General features: G+C 41.2%; 1 protein-coding gene across 1 annotated transcript; it reads left to right on the plus strand.

Moving 5' to 3' along the window:
• The first annotated feature begins 712 nt into the window (after window positions 1-712).
• On the plus strand, window positions 713-19,553 carry cmah (cytidine monophospho-N-acetylneuraminic acid hydroxylase). The gene is made up of 15 exons (XM_071920034.2): window positions 713-898; window positions 2,007-2,217; window positions 2,349-2,440; window positions 3,947-4,056; window positions 4,794-4,984; window positions 5,259-5,339; window positions 6,569-6,635; window positions 8,758-8,839; window positions 9,145-9,282; window positions 13,139-13,274; window positions 13,928-14,071; window positions 14,606-14,780; window positions 15,805-15,921; window positions 17,299-17,414; window positions 18,507-19,553. Exons 2-15 carry the CDS (start codon window positions 2,012-2,014, stop codon window positions 18,643-18,645), a joined length of 1,794 nt encoding a protein of 597 aa, XP_071776135.2. The 5' UTR covers window positions 713-898; window positions 2,007-2,011; the 3' UTR covers window positions 18,646-19,553.
• Window positions 19,554-22,221: the final 2,668 nt, after the last annotated feature.

Consider the following 22,221-nt stretch of genomic DNA (forward strand, 5'->3'; position numbering starts at 1 on the left):
TCCACTCACTAAGCTATTTGGGAACTTTATAAACTTCTGATTTACGTGCAGACAACTGTGAGACGCATATCGCATACTGAATCGTATCGTTAGATAAGCATCTCATCCCATCCCTATCATATACATACTATTCTACATCATACATAATGACATGGTACACTAAGCTCGCTCCTCTGTGCCTCTGTGTTGCCAGTGTGTGCAGCCTTCTGTCTGTACGCTGCCATCAGTCGAGTTTGTCCAGTTATCGTGTAACATATCGCTGAAACACCACTCCGGATAAAGATCCCAGAAGTTTACTTGCCAACTGATGATGAGCACTTGAAACTATAGTGACAAATGATAGTGTGCAGTTTGTGAGGGTGTGTTGAATTCCACATCACTAATGCAGTACTTCCTCCTCCTCCTCCTCCCCCAACCAACCCTAACCTAGCTCTATTATTTTTCTCCATGTTAATGTTTATTGTATGCACCTACATACCAAGGCAAATTCCATGTATTGTGAAAACTTACTTGGCAATAAACCTGATTCTGATTCAGTTTAATGATATTTACGAATGCATAGCAATTATTGGAAATAAATACACATTTATTTTGCCTTTAAAATGGCTCATCTTACCCCCTTCTGCCCTATGGGAGTCTGTAGGTGAGCGCGCGATCTCAAGTCAATAGAGGAGCGTGCGTGTGGGCGCGTGCACGAGGAGAATCAGACGCTGAGTGGAGTTGGTTCCTACATGTAGATGAAGAGTTTATGTCTGTATATAGCCTATCTATGTATATAGTGCATTTTGTATGGTTTTAATGGATTTTTAGTAATAACTGCATTTGGCCTCTATATATTTAGGATTAATCTAAGGATTTATAATTTCTATTTGGATAACAAGAAATCATCTTTTTGGAGGTGAGTGCGGCACATCATGCTACAAAAATGCTTGTTAATGGAAAAGTGTCTAACCGAAAGCAACGGTAGGCTATAACTCCCTATGAATATTATAGGGATATATAATAGTTATATCATAAGAGATCACACTATAGAACCCTATAGGAATATTATAGTAATACTAGTCTATAGGAAATGTCGGGGTTTATTTAATTCCCTCAATCTTATTCTCCAGCATTTCTGTAATTGTTTCAGGTTATTTTCATCGCTTTGTGGCTGCAGATTTGATTAGTTTGTTGTGTTAGACGCTAGTAAATATTATAGGAATATTATAGGAAAATCAAAGTCAGAGAATATGATATAAAAAAAGAAAAAAAAGAATAGCCTGCCTTTAGAAACTCTCTACTGAGCACCACAGAGACATTGTCAGTCTCCGTAGGAATATTATATAAGATTGTAAACTGTTATACTGAGGCTGTATCCGCTGGTTGTTGAGGATAAAAAGGCGAGCGCGGATTATGCAACTGATCAACTAAATGTAAAGATTTGTAAAAGAAGGGCATGTGGTGTAGCTTTTGATAAATAGACTGCAGGAGATATTACACCATGCAGACTGCTGAAAAGGAACAACGTTTTACGTCTTTATAAGATGAATTTGAGGATAGAAATGAATCAATACAACAGATAATCAATGTATTTGTCTAAATAAATTAATAATTTATCTTATCTTTCTTTGATCTGATTTGCTAAGATTTGTGCATCAACAAGTGTTGTTTTATAGGTGTGCTACATACATAAACTGAACTTGAACTTCCCTTATTTATCCAGAACCTGCAGGGACACATGATCCTTACCGGCATTTTCAGTAGGGAACTTATACTGTGAGAGGAAATCATCATGACAAACATTTGGCTCAGCTTTTTAAAAAAAGGCTCAGGAAAAAAACACTATTAAATGTTCTTTCAGTAAAGCTAAAGATAAGATGAACAATTTATAACAGGACAATATTTCCCACTTTTTAAAGATTGGTCAGATGCTTTAGCGCCAACTTCTAAATATTCACTCCACTTTCTGAGTAAAAGCAGATTGTATTTCCCATTAATCTGCTGTCTCTGAAACACTGGTGCAGGTGACATGACTTGCCAGGGAGCGAAGGTGGTGCTGTCACTGGAAGCTGAAGCAGTGAGCTCACTCAGAGAAGGAATCAACTTCAAGAAAAACCCACAGGATGGTAAATGCTACATCATATACAAGAGCGAGAAAGACCTCAAAGCCTGCAAGAACCAGTGCAAACACCAAGGCGGGTTATTTATCAAAGACATCGAGGACCTGGGCGGCAGGTAAGGAATGGTTAAAGAACATTTTGACTTAAGTAAACTGCTCAGCCAAGAAGTAAAGGAAACCTTTCACCTTATCACCAGGAAACAAAACTTCCATTAAAGCATCCTGATAGGCTGCTCTGTTTTCACAGGACTGTCAAATGTACAAAACATAACTGGAAGTTGAATGTGTCAACAATGTGGTATGCCAATCCACCAGATAGCTTCATGCAGGAAGAGCTTGGTAAGTGATAGACTGCTGGAACTCGGTGCATTCTCTTTTATCGCATCCTGTCCAGCTTTCCCCATAATTGTTAATTTCTCATTTTGCCTCAGTAAAAACATCATACCCCCAAAGTAAGCAGTAGTTCACCCCAAAATTAAAATTCTGTCATTACCAAAGCACTCTCCTCTGTATAAAGTTAAAAAGCCTTTATTATTCTTGGCTATTTCATGTTAAAATGATAGAAAATGCACCAAGGCCCTATCCAGCCTTCTTCAGGATGCAGAGTTCTCCAAACCAAGAATAATAAAGGTATTTTAACTTTATACAGAGTAAAGTGCCTTGGATGTTCTCAGCTTTTTTCCTCTACAATGAGGTAAATATTGACTTTTTGACCCACAGTGCAATCGTTTGGCTACAAAACACTTGGATTATGCTGAAAGAGCTGTTTCGAAAAATTTGATGGACATTTTTTTTTATCTTGACCTCTCTGTCTGGAACTTTGATAGGGTAGAATGCTTTTTGAGAGTAATAGATAATGAGATAATCCAAGATGAGGTTTTTGTGTTTTGAGTTTTTTGATTTACTGTGTTAAAGGTCCCATATGGTGTAAAGCAGGACTCCCCTTGCCTCTGTGATGATAAAGGAGTTGGATGGTCTATCTAAACATGGTGAAAGTATCAAAACGCACGGTCGCCAACTAAATTTTCACAATTCATATTAGAAAAGCGAGCCTCTAAACGAGCCGTTTGGACTTTCATAACTTTGTGGCGTCACAAAGGTTCGCTCATTATCATTTTTGTAAAAAATAATAGACTAACAAAGTGTTTTTTTCAGAGCGGTTGAGCGGTTGTCATTGTTTATTACCGGAGAGTTTTCCCTACCTGTAGCCGCCGGGCCGCGGCGTCTCACATTTCACTCTTGAAACGGTTAGCCAATCAGAACAGAGGGGTCGTTAATATTAATGAGCCTTAAAGACACAGCGACAGAAAAAGCCTGTTCTTGGTAAGGCTCAGAGAGACGCTGGAAAACGTGTAAAAATGGATTGAGAGTGTTTTTGGTACATGACACCACACAAACAGCTTTGAATGGATCTCAAGACAGAAAATAAAACACTGGCAAGTGGAGAATATGGGACCTTTAAAATGACAGTGTGTGAATCCCTTTGAGACTGTAACTGTGATTAAGGGCTTTACAAACAATTTTGACTTATTGGTAACACTTTAGATTGGGGAACACATTAACTAATAACATGTGTTTTCCCTCAATAATTTAATAATTTCTCTCAATAATATGTGATACTAGCACCTTATAAGCCCCATACTGAGCAAAGCATATAGAGGCCAATTCAACTTCCTTGCTGACTGCTATAAGCACTAATTAGGAGGCTACTGAGGGAAACCCATAGTATATGAGGTATACTTGTAGAATACAAGTACCGACTTATTTTATCCATAAAAAAGCATTCAACTCAATGTGACTGATCTACAAAGCCAACTGAGCACGTATGTTATGTCACACACACAGAGGTTGAGGTGCTGGAGGGGGGGGGTCTTCAGCTGGTGGAGCTGAGCCCCCCCGACCCGTGGCTGCAGGACCCTCAGGATCCGCTGGAGCTGCAGGAAGGAGAGGCGACAGTGAGTATCCTGACAGCCGTTCAGTCTGCCTAACACTTCTGAAGGGCGTGGCTTTGGTGCTGCGTCAATACAGTCCTGCTGGATTTCCTGCAGCGTTTGGCAACTCTTCATAATGGCCTTTAGCTTGAAAAAAGACAGGGAACTGTAAGAATACAATAACAATGTGTAGTATTTAATGAAAACCTCACAAATACATAGTGTAGTCACAAAGCTGTAACAACATTAGTGCAAAATGTTCAAATTTACTGTTTGTAATTAGATTAGGTTAGATTAGATTAGATTAAATTAGATTAGATTAGATTCGATTTGATTCGATGAAATTTAAATGAGTCTTGTGGAGAAATGTAATGATTGCAGCAGAAAAGAATAGGATATAGATAAGAAGAGAACATGAGAACATAGGCTAATACAGCAAATAATTACAAAAAGTGTGTAATGCAAATGTTTTGCATTATTTTATTAAACCCTCATAAATACATTATCAACTAGACTTTGGTGATATGCCACGCCCACTACCACGCCCCCTTTTGGCCGATCGAGATGAAAAGTTAGTCAGTTCTTCTTTGGTCCATAACCAACCTCCATACCAAGTTTTGTGCAAATCCGTGCCCAACTTTTTGAGATATCCTGCTAACAGACGGACGGACGGACGGACACACAGACGCAGGCGATAACATTACCTCCTTGGTGGAGGTAATTACAGAAAATTGTAGTTTAGTTTTACATTTACTTCTCAGGTGACGTACTTCACCCACGCCTGCATGGAGCTGCAGCTCGGGGGGCGGCGGATCGTGTTCGACCCGTGGCTGAAGGGTCCCGCCTTCGCCCGGGGCTGGTGGCTCCTCCACGAGCCTCCGGCCGACTGCCTGGACAGACTCTGCACAGCGGACCTCATCTACATCAGTCACATGCACTCAGACCACCTCAGGTAAACCAAACAGGGATTGGCGGAAGTTAGGGCGGGAAGTGTCAGCGGGAGGGACTTATTTGAATATTAATGAGATATGGAGGAAGTGCATGGGAAAAGAGTTTTAGGTCCTGCATCTACGATTCCAATTCCTCTGACTTGATCATCCGCTTGAATGCAAGGTCAGCACTCAAGGAATGCGTCCTGTCCAATCAAATTACTCGACCAGATGAGTTTTAGACAAAGAATGTATAATGTCATTTTGGCATCTGACGTTTCCTGTTTCTCTTTCCAGTTACCCCACACTGAAGGTCTTGTCAGAAAGGAGGCCAGACATCCCCATTTATGTTGGTGACACATCCAGACCGGTGTTTTGGTTAGTACAGTCACCATGATGTCCGTCATTTCACATGTACAGTTTTACATTTTAGGCATTTAGCTGATGCTGCCATCCAGAATAACTTACAATGACGCAACAGTAGAATAAATTTCACTGAATTCCTAGTTCAGTGGTTCTCAACCTTTTTGGCTTGTGACCCCTTACAACGAAGTGATGTTTACTCGCAACCCCCCTACACAAGCGTTCAAGAGAGAAGAGAGAAAGAATGATTTTCCCTTTTCAGGTCGTTTCATTGATTCATTATCAGAGGAGGCTGAGAGGCTGAATCCTATTCAGTATTTCACAAGAAAAAAAGCAAAAATGACAGAAAGATCTGAAAAAATTGACATGATAATACATTTTCATAGTAGAAATATGCTTTTTTCCTATCCCATAAATCATCTTGTGACCCACCCCCAAAAAAATATCTCATGACCCCCCGTGGGGTCCCGACCCCCAGGTTGAGAACCACTGTTCTAGATCAACATGACAACCAGTAGTAAGGAGGTCAAGGGTCAGAGCCACAGTTGCCTGATAACTTTCCTGTGAGAGAATTGCTGGAAAAAGAAATAAAACTAAGAGCTAAGGAAAGGAGAAGGAAAGTGTTACAAGGCATTTTTCTTTTTCATTTTAACTTTTAACTTTCATTTTAACTTTTAACTTTTTCATTTCATCAACTGGTGAATTCTTCTGTTCCATTAAGAATGAACTGGGAAAGACAGTAAACGTGAAATTAACATATTCAGGGGATCAGGGGAATTCAAAAAAGTGACACTTTAACTTCCAAAATGACTGTGAACCTGAAACGAAGGCAAATTAAGGCTAACTTCAGTTCCTGGTTGAAACAATGACATTTTTACAGACTATATTATACTGTATGTTTAATGATTCACAAAGTTTAATGAATAATCTCCCTTCTCTCTCTCTCTCTCTCTCTCTCTCTCTCTCTCTCTCTCTCTCTCTCTCTCTCTCTCAATTCAATTCAATTCAATTCAAATTTGCTTTATTAGCATGAATGTCACAACAACAATATTGCCAAAGCATCAAGAATCAATGAAACAAAATAATATTAACACAACATTATGTTTAGGGAAGGATGAAGGGGTACAGTAGCCATATTGAAATGAATCCCGAGTTCCCTCTCTGAATGAATCCCTCTCTCTCTCTCTCTCTCTCCCTCTCTCTCTCTCTCTCTCACACACACACACACACACACACACACACAGGTATTTGGAGCAGAGCCAAGTCAAGCTGACCAATATCAACGTGGTTCCCTTTGGCGTCTGGCAAAACGTAAGCCTCAATACTGACAGTTCAGTGACAACAGTGGATGAATCCTTGCATAATGTTAGGTGTCCAGTCCATTACTATATTTTGAACCAGTTAAGTGGCATAGTCGCCGTCCCAGCCAGAGAAACACTTTAAGGTAAATACTTAACATAAAACCTAAGATCTTATAATCTGTACGAAGGCATGATTCAGGCCGGCAACAAGCAGAGGAACAGTCGATCCCAAAGGTTTCATCTCTGCTTCCTTGTTCAAACGGGCGTCCTACTGTAGCTTGTTCCAGGCATTTTGGGTGTGAGTCAAGTCAAGAGTCTTTATTCAGCTCTGCCAAACATAGGTGATGTATTACGTAACGCGAGAGTTAATCCTGGATCAGATGGCGACGTGACAGAGAAATATGAAATATAAAATCCCATATAGCAGTGGTTCTCAACGTGGGGTCCGGGGACCACCAGGGGTCCTTGAGGGGGGTTCCAGGGGGTCCACAGCAAATTGATGAATTGTTAAACTTCACCATTATTTCATTTACAAGAAGTTAACACAATTAGAGAATGTAGAAGAATGACTGTTTTGATCATAGTTTCTCTGTTATCTCTCTACCCACAATACAGATAGTCATGGAATTCTGGACAAAATCATATCTGACAATAAAAATATTGTCGGACACACCTGTTGTAAGTGAGGAGTTGATGATGTGCGTGACTGCAGGGATAAGTGTAGGCGAAATGGCCTGCAGGAGGTTGGAGGGTACGGGGTCCAACGGACAGGTAGTGGGACGAGAGTCAAGCAGAAGTTTGGAGACTTGCTCCTCGGGAAGATGGGAAAATGAGAGGAGTGAGGCCCTGTTAGCTGGCGGCAGCATACTGAGTTGGTCAGGCTCAGAGAACTGATTACTGGGGTTGAGGAGTGAGTTAAAAGCAGAAAATAATTTCCGAGCGTCTTTGGCGCTGCTGATTTTCTCCTGATAATAAGTGGTTGAGAATCACTGCCATATAGAATCAAATGCAGAACTTGCACCTGAATTTTTTAAATTACAATTATGGGTGTGATCACACCTACAGTTTGTTTTCTTTGGTTTGATCCTTAGTGGAAAAGTTGACTTGGTTGCATTTTTCTATTTAGTTCGTTTAGGCCCAGTTACAAGTGAACCAGGACTTGTAAACAAAAGTCACATGACTCACAAGCAGCTCATTTATTGGATAGAGTTTTAGTAACCTGTCCTACCAGTTGGAGATTTTGGCAGCGGACGGGGAGTCAAAACCCATAGTCCCTTGTGTTTTGGAGTCGTCGTTGCTTCAGATTACCTTCTCACTCCTAACAAACCGCACCACAGTTCTCTTGTTACTGAGACTCACATTTTCAGGAATCTCAGTGCTGTTATTTGGTTACCTGGCCAGACGAAATTAACTAAAATAATAAACGCTCCGGAGTTCGGATAAACCCGCTCCAAACACACTTGGTGTGAACGCACCCTGACTCTCTACTTTGTCCTTATCTGCATTAGATTTGCATTAGTGCGTGTTGGGTGTGGCCACTAGTGCAACATGTTCACGCTCTGCTGAGACTTGGCTTCAAACACATTTCCCTCTTCCTGCTCCTCTGCTCACAACAGATCTCTTACCTGATCGGCCAGTTAGACACCATCACACATTTGTTCTAGCCTGGTGAGACCGTCCTGATCACGTGACCTCACATTATAGGTCATGGGGGCGGCTGTGGCTCAGGAGGTAGAGCGGGTCGTCCACTAATCAGAAGGTCGGTGGTTTGGCCCGGTTACGTCATCAACTACGACGCAGTCCCTGATTGGCCCGGTTACGTCATCAACTACGACGCAGTCCCTGATTGGCCCGGTTACGTCATCAACTACGACGCAGTCCCTGATTGGCCCAGTTACATTGTAATTTCAGGAAATCGATGTGGGCGGCTAGAAGTCCAGACTGATCCGTGGAGCGAAACAGAATGTGAGATCACATGATCAGGATGGTCTTACCAGGCTATATTTGTTCAGGATAAAGACAGTGCTGCATCTAACCAGGCTTATCTTAAAAAGTCAACAACGACGGCAACTGTAATGTTTAACTGAAGCAAATATATCCAAACCTTAACCTCGTCTCTTGGTCTCCTGCAGATTGACGAGCAGCTGAGGTTCATGATCCTGATGGATGGCGTGCATCCTGAAATGGACACCTGCATCATCGTCGAATATAAAGGTGCACGCTTTTCCATGATGTGTCAGAATTACAACTATTGGACATAATCACCAGGGTTGGGGAGGAAAACATAACATGTAATGGATTATGACAGTAAAATCACAAAAGCAATTAAATGTTCCTTAAAGAAAATACAGTAATCAGGTTATAGATACTTGTGAAAAGAAGATAAAGAAGGTTATTACATGTTCAATTACTCAGATTTAAGGTAAAAATAAAATGTGTTTTGATTGTAAGATTTTGATAATTTACCAGCTTCCCACTAATGGCTAAAGTGTTAACTTCAACCTGTGTTCCCACCGCAGGTCACATGATCCTGAACACAGTGGACTGCACCCGGCCGAACGGCGGCCGGCTGCCGCACGGCGTCGACTTGATGATGAGCGACTTCGCAGGCGGAGCGTCCGGCTTCCCCATGACCTTCCATGGAGGGAAATACACCGGTGAGCTTCAGTTCAGTGGTTTGTCGGGTCGGGGCCATTCATGACATGAACTGAGACTGCATGGGAAACTCCAATTCAGCTCCTGCAGCTGCAGTGTGAATGTGAAAGTCTCCCAGCTGTAAGGAAACACAATGTGAATTGAATTGGGAATGACAGGAAACAGAATCGAATCCCATTAAATTCCATGAAATTCCACTTCTAAGAGATTTTGTCTCGACTCGCTAAACATTATAAATCAAAACATTATGAATCAAATAAAAGACAGTTCAACAAAACAAACATTCAGTCATAATGTATGGATTACCATTACATGTTCTGCATCAAATACCGCCTGAAAGGTCCCTTTAATATTTTAGAATATTCAGTATTGATAATATAAAACACTATGTGTAATCTCAGATATGTGGTAAGAAAAAACAAAAAAATATGATTTTTTTTTCAAATTCCAATTCCAATTCCTTAGTTGAGTTGATGATTTCATTCATGAATTGACCCTGGTGGTTTGCAGTATCACCTCACTGACAAAAAGACCCGGGTTTGATTCCTGGACCGTTCTGTGTTGAGTTTTGGTGTTTGCGTGGGTTTTGTTTCCTCTCACAACCCAAAGACAAGCAAGTCAGGTGGATTGGAGACTCTAAATTGCCGAGTTATGAACGTGTGAGTGTCTGTCTGTTCGCCCTGTGATGGATGCAGATCAGAGGTGGGGACTCAAGTCACATGACTTGGACTCAAGTCACAATTTGAATTGCTTGAGACTTGACTTGATGCATGAAGAGAAGACTTGAGACTTGACTTGACTTGGGTTCTGGTGACTTGGGACTTGACTCTGACTTGTACTTTGATGACTTGAAAAGGTTTCTAAAGTCTTGACTTGAGATCTTGTGTTTGTGTAAATGACTTAGACTGAAAGTGATGAGATTTGTTCCAGCAGACGACTGAATTTAAATTCTGTTTTCTGAATTTGTATGGAATGATTGAATTTATTGAAGTTGAGACTGATTATAGAAATCAAACTCATGATGCTCTTACCAAGTTTTTATCCTATTAAAACCATATTGCATTGAAAAGTCCTAGATATTTAGTTTTCTTTAAGATATTAAATTGATATTGGACTCTTGATTTGTTCTGACTTGACTTGCTGTTCTACATTTAGACTTGACAGTTGACATTAATGACATGGACTTGACTTGGTAATCTACATTTAGACTTGGGACTTGACTTGAGACTTGTACCTCAAGACTTGAGACTGATTTGGGAATCGAGTAAAGTTGACTTGGTCACACCTCTGCTAGACTACTTTTCACATAACTACTATCGCTATCACTTGAAGCTATAATGACTAATGATAGTGTATATTGTTTGTGAGGGTGTGTTCAATTCCACATCACCTATGTCATTTTAATTATCAGGTTCTATGCAGAACTGGACAAACTCGACTGATGGCAGCGTACAGACAGAAGGCTGCACACACTGGCAACACAGAGGCACAGAGGAGCGAGCTTAGTGTACCATGTCATTATGTATGATGTAGTATAGCATGTATATGATAGGGATGGGATGATATGCTTGTCTAGTGATACGATTCAGTATGCGATATGGGGTTTACGGGGTTCACATTACGTTTACATGACATTACATTACGTCATTTAGCAGACGCTTTTGCCCAAAGCGACTTACAATAAGTGCATTTTGTCAACAGTAGTGAAACCAACTGTGCATCACAGTCTTCATCAGCTAAGCCTTTTACAGTAATAGGAATAAGTAGCATTCGTTTAATTTTTTTTTTTTTTTTTTTAAGAAGGGGAAGAAGATAGATTACTTCAAGAGGGGTCCAGGTGTAACCTGAAGAGATGTGTCTTTAGTCTCCGTCGAAAGATGGGCAGTGATTGGGCCGTTCTGACAGAAGGGGGCGGAGCTCATTCCACTATTGTGGCACCGGGGATGAGAAGAGTCGCGACCGGGACGAGCGACTTCTGAGCCTACGTAGCGATGGAGGGGTGAGGCGACCTGCGAGGGTGGAGGAGCGGAGGGAGCGAGGCGGGGTTTGGAACCTGACCATAGCTTGCAGATAGGGAGGGGCAGTCTGGTGTACTGCTCTGTAGGCGAGTACCAGTGTCTTGAATTTGATGCGTGCGGAGATGGGAAGCCAGTGAAGCGACAGGAAGAGGGGAGTGACGTGAGAGAATGATGGTTGGTTGAACAGCAGACGGGCTGCAGCGTTCTGGGTGCGCTGTAGAGGTCTGATGGCAGAAAAACGTTGCAGGAGTCCAGGCGGGAGACGACAAGCGCCTGGACCAGGAGTTGTGCCGCTACCCTCGTAAGGAATGGGCGAATTCTGCGGATGTTATAGGGTTCACAATTCGATACAACCTTTATACGGTGTAATAAATAAAAGTTCAATGACGACAAAGTCTGACTGTGCAGATTTCTGTTTATTTCTGAGCCGCAAATCTTTCTAGCGATGGCACTGTCTTGCTAGAATGTAAACAACAAAATGTAAAATGTTGTTAGATTGATTCTCAGAACAGACAAACTGACTTGACTTGCTGTTCTACATTTAGACTTGAGACTTGACATTAATGACATGGACTTGACTTGGTAATCTACATTTAGACTTGGGACTTGACTTGAGACTGACTTGGGTCTCGAGCAAAGTTGTGCAATACGAACTGCCAGCGATGTCAGAAACACACCCAGTGGCAATAACAACAAAATATTGCGGTATGTTTTGACTGAATTGAGGCGTTTCCCCAAATGCCAATCAAGCTTAGTTACATTGTGTAATCTTCCAAGCTAACCGAGCCCCAAAATGATTATCAGTTGTCTCATGGGAACGACGTGAGATTTATATGCCGATGACAGCATTTAAATACCAGTCGCATGTAGGTCACATGCCTCGGGAACCACATATCCACGTGATCCAGATCAGAATTGAAACAATGTGACTCCATGCAGCTTTTTTCTGTTCATACTGACTAGAAAGCATCAGATCTGAGTCACATGTGAGGGGAAAAATCAGAATTGGGAAACTTCAGTCCATATAAGCTGTAGAGGATTTCAGCTGTGGAAGAGTTACATTCACATTGTTAATGAATCTGCATCTCCCAGATTTATATACAGACTTACAGACTCTCTGATGAACGGCTTTAACTTTTGTCTCAGTAACACAACACACATCTTTTCTCTTCATCCGGATCTCTTCTGTCTTTCTCTCTTTGAACACACACACACACACACACACACACACACACACTCCCTCTCATTAACGCACCCTCATTCTCTCTCTATTTCAAAGGATTCTGATTACCGTACTTGTTATTTTTGCATTTTGTTGTTTTTGCTTCATTCTCCTCTGCGCTGAGTTTGACGTCTTTTGGTTTCTGTTTTCAAGTTCAGCTTCTCTTTTGAGGTGAGACGTTTTTAGAAACCCCTTGAAGTCCAAAGTCTCACCTGAACACTCTGCATGTCTTGTATTTTCTCTCTATCTATAAATAAACTAACCCTAAACCTAAAAAATTCAAACTTCACATATATTTCAGCAGTAATGAGGCTGATAATTAATCTAACATCTCTCAGATATCAAATAAACCTTTTTTTTTTTGTTGCTTTTGATTTCTCATATTTAGTCATGCTGATTCTAATTGTGTCAAAGACCTCGGTTTATAGTCACCTCACTTTATCATGGTTTTAGCTTCTAACCCTAACCCTGCCAAGCAAGATTAACTGCAAAATTTGAGTGCAGCACCCATGGGCAAATTTTGCAGTTAATCTTGCTTGGCAGCAAAAGATTGGCATCACACTTGACCCACACGACATAACGATGCCTCTGAACCATGCCACGCTTCTCTCCTCCCAGAGCCGTGGAAGGCAGAGTTCATTAAGACTGAAAGGAAGAAGCTGCTGAACTACAAGGCCCAGCTGGTGAAATCTCTGCAGCCAAGGATCTACTGTCCGTTCGCCGGTTATTTTGTGGAGGCTCATCCGTCAGACAGGTACATTCTGAATGGATGATAAATAACTTAAAGCCCATTTTCCCCTGAGTATCTTTTCACCCATTCACTAAGGTTTGAAGCACCAGAAAATGGCCATTTACTGGATAGAAACAGTGTTTTTAGAGTGGCAGCTAAAGTGTCCTCAGTTTTATCTGGACTCCCTTATTTGGGCAAATTAATCTGCGACATCAAACATAATCGATACCTCACAGATAGGCTTACTAGTGAAAACAAAAACTTAAGTCATGATTTCATAAAAATAATGGCTCATGGAGGAGCAGGTAGAACATGGGAGACACGCTCAGCACTTTTAACAAGTATCTAAAAACAGATTTGTTTATTATTTCTTTTAATTAACCACTGTTTTTTTTTACTGTTTTTCATTTCTAAATTTCTGTTTCTGTCACTGTTTTAACTGTTTTTTCCTTAATTTGTCTTTTCCTCTATTTATTATAAAGCACTTTGAGCTGCATTTTATGTATGAAGGGTGATATATAAATAAAGTTTATTATTATTATATTATTATTATATGGCGAATACAGTCTTACAGGTACCAACTCAATGTCAGTGGCTTGTTGTTAATATTCTTGGGTCTTTGTGTTTGGATGTGTGTCTGTGTGTGTGTGTGTGTGTGTGTGTGTGTGTGTGTACAGCTACATTAAGGACACGAATGTTAAAAACAGTGCAGAAGATCTCAATGCTCTCATCAGTAAGAGTGCACCGGGCATCAGAACATGGACGCCGAAGCCGGGCGCCGTGCTGGACCTCAGCCTCGCTCTGAGACACACAGCGAGCAGGTGACAGCCTCAGACATGATGTGTGTGTGTGTGTGTGTGTGTGTGTGTGTGTGTGTGTGTGTGTGATTTAACAGAAAGCAGCTGGTTTCTCAGTCAGTGGATTAAGGAAACATGAAACTGTAGAAGTGGCAGGAAAGTTGAGACGGACAACTTCTCTAGTTGACTACACCAACTCGTGTGTCATTTATTTTAACCACAGAGCAAGACAATTTCCTTCGCGCTCTAAAACACAACATATGTCGAGCTGACGTCAGGGTAATATTCTGAGAAAAAAAGTCAGAAATTTGCAAGAAAAAAACTCTTCTGCAAATTCTGCAATTCTCGCAAATTTCTGACTTAAATCTCAGAAACAAAAGAGTTTTTTCTCAGAATATGACCCCCCTCCCCCTAGGTGCTGTAAAAAAATGTTTTTAAATCATCTACAATGACTCTAATACTCTTCCATAGCAAACATCTGCAAGTTTCAAGTTTAAAAGTTCTATTTTTTTTTTTAATTAAATGTCAATTTTCCCTCTGCCACGATGCCGTCCACAGTGAGGCCGTCACCGATCCTCCAGCCGGTGCAAAAATCTACAAGGACAGTTGGGACTTCGACTCGTATGTGGATGAGCTGAACAGCGCCGTCAGCTGTGAGATATTCAAACATCGCAGCTGGATCCAGGTTTATTACACCTGGGCAGGCTTTAAAAACTACAACCTGGTCTTACGGGTAAATATCTCTATAGGCGAAACTAGATAGATTGGCTGAAAGCCCGCTGTAACCAACACATAAAGCCTGATCTGTCACTTAGCACCTGAGTCATTCTTTCTTTATTTTCAGATAGCCTTTTTAAAAGTGACTAGAAATGAGTATTGCAGAGCTGTTTTTTGAAAAATGTTCCTCCTGTGGAGCATGCCCCCGGACCCCAGTAGTCAAATCTGTCCCCCCCCCCCCCCCTATGGCCAACTGCTTCCTACGCCCATGACTGGAATTGGAATTTGAAAAAACCTACAGGAAACAGAATTGGAATTTCAGGAAGTTCAATTTAATTCAATGAAATTCCGTGAAATTCCATGTTTTTTTGTTTTGTTTTTTTCTCACCACATATCTGTCAATTCAATCATGAGTGGCCCAAACCCCAGGTCACAGTATGTAGTTTGGTAAAACCGTTTGGATAAACTAACAAATGCTATTTTGAAATACAAAAGAACAAGACTCTGTTGTCTGTTAACCTGCAACAGAACAGGCAACTTTCTACAGTCAATTAATTTGAGTTTCCCCTCTAGAGAACATAATGAAGACATTCCTTCAGTGCTACAGATGATATAGTTCTTTGTTTCTCCAAATATCCTCATGAATTTCTACACACAAAATTCTATTAATTTGCATGCATTCTGCTACTAATACCTTTGCTACAAACACAGTCCAGTGCCTTTGGCTTTCTCAACCTCACCTACAAAAATACCTGTGTGGTGATCTGATGTAATACTGTACGCAAATAAATGCATCATACACGTCAAATAGAGATTTCAAAAGTTTTCATTCTGCTCCGTTTCCTCATGTCCTCCTTCCTTTCTTCCCAGCTTTCAGCCGTCGTCCTCGGCCGCTTTCTTCCAAAAGCTCCGGTGTGCTTTCTTGGGTATCGCTGCTTGTTGTGAATTGATGAACCTTTTCTTACATTCCACTTCTGCCAACTTGTTCCAACTGGGTGTGTGTCTGATGAAATGCCGATGTCCCAACATGTGTGCCCAAGGTCATCGAGACGGATGACGACTTTACGCCCCTCACCCGCGGCTACGACTACTTGGTGGACTTCCAAGATCTGTCGTTCCCCACCGAGCGGCCTGACAGAGAGCACGCCTATATAGAGGTGAGCAGGAGTAGAGCAAACAACACCAGGCACCTGTACACCTGTAACTGGAAAAAATTTCAACTTCAATACCCAGAAGGAAACCAAAGGGACGAGTGAGGAAAAAGACGTTTCGATCGGAGAAGTGCAGTGTCAGAAAATGTTGCTTATTGCAGCTTTAAAGCTCATTTTGGATTTCCTTAGAATCTATTTGGGATTTCCCAAGACCATCGTACCCTAGCGTTTGTTTTTTCTTTTCTTTTTTATTATAAACCATTAAGCATTCAAACTTTCAACTTTCAACAGGACTTCAGTGGCAGGCTCAGTATTTAGCTTTAATCCAGAGTAAATTCTTGTGTGAGTGTCACAGAATAAGCTTAAATTCTTAGATCACCAAGATTAGAAACAATTATTATTTTTGTTGTAAAGGGACCCATCAGAAGCAGAACTTTGACCCATTTTGTATCCTGGCCTCAGAGGTTATTTGACTGGATGATGTAAATGTAAATGTAAATGTAAATGTAAATGTTGTGGATGCAAATGCTGAGGTGGCGTTGAGTTGTGTTTGTTCACTTTATAGTTTTAAATAATAAATATAATATGGTGCTGGAGATTTCTGGAAGTCAGTAAATTTACTGATAAAGACAAACGCTTCCTCCAAGAATCAGGTCCTGGGTTCGATTGCCGCCTGGGTCGCTGTTGGCACTGGGGCATGTTCCCCCCATGCCTTCAGTGCCTAATGCCCAGGTGGGTTATCTCGTAAAAAAGGGCCTTTCTGTGTGGTTTGCATGTGCTCACCTGGGGTTTCCTCCATATAACATCGAGCCAGGATGGGATAAATGCGGAGGATATATTTCACGGCGCCATTAGAAGCGTGTGTGTGTGTGTGTGTGTGTGCAAGCCGCCGTGCAAGTGTGTGTGCATGCTCTATGTGAAAAAAATGGTTGCTTGTGACAAATAAAGACCGGTTTGTCCGTCCTGTTTCGTTCGTGGATAATTGTTGGGCTAATTTGTTTAAAGCAAATATACTGTACGCTGCAGTGTGAAAGAGGCATTGTAAGGAAGGCCATTGCTCAACAGGTTAGGTTGGACTAATGTGGTTTTAAAAGAAGCTTAATGAGATTAACTGCCTGTAGCACAACATGGCTGCTGGAAGAGCTGCATCTAAATCAAATGTTTTCACCTTGTGACTTGTAAGCGAATCACAGAAACTGAGAGCGAGATGGTTATGCAAAGCGCCTGAAGCACCTGAAGCACCTGAAGCACCTGAAGCACCTGAAGCACCTGAAGCACCTGTCACATGCCTGTTCATGATGACAGACGTCAGCCTGGTGACCTGGAAGCTGCTCGTTCTGGCAGCGCTGAAACTCTGACACTTTGTCGTTTCCTCCCTTCAAGACTAGAAACAGGATTGGGGTGATGAGGTTCGTGGTGCTGAACGGCCTCCTGTGGGACGACCTGTACATCGGCTTCCAGAACCGCATCAGCCGAGACCCAGACATCTACCACCACAAGTAAAAACCCCAAAACCTTTACACCAAAACCGTCCAGGTTCAGTAGATCTTAAGAAGACCTTTAACAAAAACAAATTGATACTATAAAGGCCAGTGGTTGTGGGGGTCAAAGACAGAGCCGTCAATTTCAATAATATAATTATAACTACTACTTGTTTGTGTGATTTTGAAAAGCTAACACCAGAGGCGGAGACTCGAGTCACATGACTTGGACTCGAGTCACATGACTTGGACTTGGACTCGAGTCAGACTCGAATCACAGTTTTAATTGCTTGGGACTTGACTCTGACTTGTACTTTGATGACTTGAAAAGGTTTCTAAAGTCTTGACTTGAGATCTTGTGTTTGTGTAAATGACTTAGATTGAAAGTGATGAGATTTGTTCCAGCAGACGACTGAATTTAAATTCTGTTTTCTGAATTTGTATGGAATGATTGAATTTATTGAAGTTGAAACTGATTATAGAAATCAAACTCATGATGCTCTTACCAAGTTTTTATCCTATTAAAACCATATTGCATTGAAAAGTCCTAGATATTTAGTTTTCTTTAAGATATTAAATTGATACTGGACTCTTGATTTGTTCTGACTTGACTTGCTGTTCTACATTTAGACTTGAGACTTGACATTAATGACATGGACTTGACTTGGACTCGACTTGATAATCTACATTTAGACTTGACTTGAGACTTGTGTCTCAAGACTTGAGACTGACTTGGGACTCGAGCAAAGCTGACTTGGTCACACCTCTGCCTAACACTAGTTTGTATAGAAAGTGGGTCTATGAAAAGTTGTGGGGGGACATTTTGAAAGATATTTAAATCCTAAAGTTAGTCATTCGGTGGTTGCTTGGCCTTTCTGGTGTTAAACCTTCAGTTGTCTCTCTTAATTTTTCCCCATCTATGTTTGGAATTGTTAACTTCAGTGTCTTTCTTTCTTGTCAGGGTGTTTTTCTCACCCAATGAAACACCCTCGCAAAACGAAATCATCTCCTCAACGTTTCCCTCTCCCTCCCTTGTATAAAACATGTTTTCACTGTAGCGACCACGTATTGTAAATGTCTTAATCCTCGGTCCGTCCTGTTGGTCCGCAGGTTCTGGAACCACTTCCAGACCGAGCTCCCGGTCGCCGGGCCGGACTGGGACCGGTTCCTGCAGCGGGTGACTCCCGTCCTGCAGCCTGACGCAGCAGAGGAAGAGAGAAAGGACGGAGGCTACTGTGTGTTGGCATGAACTCAGCTTGTCTGTTTTTATGGACGGCTGAGAGGGTTATGCTGAAGCAGGTACATGGCATCATTTATGTCCTCTGCATTACTGCTTAGTTTAGTTCGCACAGTGATAAAAACAGAAATTAAGTGAGAAAAAAAACAGGAAGAAGAGATGCAAATCGCCTATTTGTGGAGGTGAGATGAGAAAACAAGTGGCTTAACAACATCTCATCTCAAACAAGAAAAGAAACACTAAGATGACAAGCCAGGAAACAACTGGGCTGGAGAACAGAATGGAAATAACATCAGAACCTAAACAGCAGTCCAATAAGATGATACTGCATTGCACTGATCTGAATTATTCAAACTTATTCACATTTTACTTTTTGACCACTTTTGCAACTTTCACCTCTTCAAAAAAGTGATCCTCTATAATTTAAATAGTGAACCTCAGGAAATGATTTTTCTTTTTTAGATCGATATATAAGTGTGTAACTTTTGGACTGAATTACAATGAGTGCAACGGTAGAAGAAGCTTCAATTACTAGATCACCAACAATACAAGCAACTGGTATGGAGGTCAAAGGTCAGAGCCATCGTGTCCTGATGTAATAAACTCTACAATGATCCTGTAAGATAGAAAACTGCTAGGAAATGAAATGAGAGCAGAGGAGGTAGAAAGGGTTTGCCTCCGCTGTGGTTTGTGATCAGGAATGTCGGGGAAATTTTTATACTTTTAGAAACATTATTCTGATATGATATAAAATCTAGTGTGGCGTGCATATTCAATGCGTTCGGATCTAAATCAATAAACATCACTACTTACCATTGACTTGTAATCAAGAATGAGAATTTTCTGCTACTGAGTGTGAAGTGAGGTGTTGGGTGTTCTGGTGTCCTGTTCTGGATGAATAAAGATAAAAATAAACCATTTGTATGAGCCATTTCCTCTTTCTGTGACACAGATACACAACATTATGAGGCCAGATTGCAAGGAGAGACTGTGGCAGATCAGGGCTGCATCCCCCGTAACATCTGCCACATATCCACCAAACTGATCCGTGCCTTTGTCCAAACGCACAATGGCCCAATAACGCCGTGGGTCTAGATGGTGGTTCTGAATCTGATATGGGCAAAGGCCGGCCCAGTTAAATTAAATATGGCTTTTGGCTGAGGTCTGTAATAGAGGATTGGTCCAAACCTGTAGGGCGGTAAGCAGATGCGGCCCAAAGACTAAACTGATCCTGTATCCAACTATTAATACTGAGCCAAAAGAGGAATTGGGTGCCACTGGAAGGCTCCAAAAATGAGCTAAGGGGAATTTGAACCCAGTCACAACAAAGATAACTTCAGAAAATCAAATTGGCATGAAGAGGATGCATCTTTATTTACGCATTTCATTCACTAATTTGCATTGACTTTCACACGAGCCAACAAAGTTGCTGCTCATCCTGTGATTATTATTACTATAAAGGGAATTTGTAAATTGCTTAGTACTTGATTTCAACACTACAGTTGATGGGTAACTAATGTTTTTTATTGGCTCAGAGGGAAACTGTATTGCTCATTATACCAGGAAATTAAAGGGGCAGGTGAACGTGTTTTTGGTCTGCCTGTTGACGATTTCTACAACCTGTTCTCTGGTCAATGCAGTCTACTTTTTCAATGTGATTGATTTTTTTATATGTGCTATTGATTTATTGTGTGTGGCTAGATCTGGTAGGTTTAAAGCCTCATTGCTGACTCCTTGACCTTTGACATATGAACTGTTTTCCCATTAGCCCACTCAGGTGTCAGATCCGCCGTGTCTTTCTGCAGAAACACGTTGTTTTTCTGTACCAATAACAACCTTTTTTCCTAGTTCAGGCATGTTGGTTGTGAGGCGGGGCAGTGACAACACCACCACAAATTCACACATGTAGTGACAGGCTTGCACTACGGTCTTCTTCAGCTATTCCTGTACCAAAGCCATAGTTCTACAAACATTTCTTGGAAGCAGAGCTGCTCTGGAGGCAGAAATAATCTGATTGGTTGATTTAAAACTCAGTGGGCGGAGTCAAAGAGCCACAGTTTTCTTACTGAGTAAAATTAGACTGAAGCCCATGAAAAAAACAAGAGGTTAGAGAGGAGGAAGCTAATATTATGAAGCCTAGTGCTGTGTTACTACCTGAAAAAATGTAATCTAGGTTAGCTAGTTAGCCTAGCTTGCTAAATTCCAAGTTCAAACTAGCCATACTAGCCTAAAGCTATCTAGATCAAGGAGGTTATATTAACGATCTAGGTAAACTAGTTAGCTAGCTGCTGAGCTTCATGAATGAATGCAATAAAGAAGTCAATGAGATTACGTCTGTTGTTTGAGCCGGAGGAGAGGCTGCAGGCGATTAGCTGGGGCTGGGAGAATGTAAAAAAATAATTGATTATAACATTTACACATGTGGGATGAGCTGAGCAAACAAGCAGAGATCCTGTACAGACCCACGGTGCGTGTGTTCAATTCTATGCACCGAAGCACTGCGACAGTTAAATTACCTAATTCCACTAACGTTACTTAAATACCACAAGATGACGTCACCTACCGTTAAAGTCTGTAAGGCACTAGCTTAGGACAGCGAAGACGAGTTACTGCCTGCAAATCCCTTGTTACTGACTGTTTTCACACCGGGAGACTCTGTGGACTGAGTTCAGTCTGCTGTCTGTACATCACATGACAGACATGTTGTGATGCGACATCAGGCCATTAGAGGTCCATTTAGATCCATTTCTTTACACTGACCAACTTTTGATTTTGTGCCTCTGTATGGGAAACACTGCATCTCACAGTCAAAGGCGCCCTCTAGAGGCCATCTGACGAAGCGCATCATCTCACTGTTACCTGACTGACTGACTGACTGACTGACTGACTGACCTGAATTTGGCTCGCGATGCCCTCGGCTGCGGCGTGGGAAAAACGGTAAGTAATAAGGTTAGACCTATATCTCAGTTTGCCGATAGATGGGGCCGATATTGACCTTTTTATTACAGTAAATATCGGATATCCAGTCAGTGTCTCCACCTCTGATCTGATGGAGGTTACACAGATACAGAAACACAGGCTGGAAAACCTGCGGTGACATTTGAATTCCTTTGCACATTTTATTTATTCATTTCTGTAAATTAATTCTTCATTTAAAGGCTTCGGCTGAATTAAACGTGAAAGTATACTGTTATTTAAAAACATTTGATTTGTGCTGCGATTAAGTAAAACGTCTTTACATACATACAGTGTAAAATTAAAATGTGTTGACTTTATATATTAGGCTGCATGTGTGCGAAATATACATTAGAATATTACTCAAATAAAATGTGTACATGGCTGTAACATAATGCTAAAAGATTAAAATGTCTTCAATACATAGCATAGACTTTGAAAACTTTTGACTGATCTAAAAATGCAACTCCTGGACGCCCTTCCAACATGGCTGCTGCCTTCATAATTGTCTTCTTCTGTCTTCTCTTTGTCTGTGAACCCCTTTGAACACCCTGAAGAAGACATGACGCCCACATTTATCAGTCATACCTGGACTTTTAAACTTTTACACATCAGTCATTTTCTTTTTATTTC

Source organism: Centroberyx gerrardi, chromosome 24 (assembly GCF_048128805.1).
Source record: "Centroberyx gerrardi isolate f3 chromosome 24, fCenGer3.hap1.cur.20231027, whole genome shotgun sequence".
NCBI lineage: Eukaryota > Metazoa > Chordata > Actinopteri > Beryciformes > Berycidae > Centroberyx > Centroberyx gerrardi.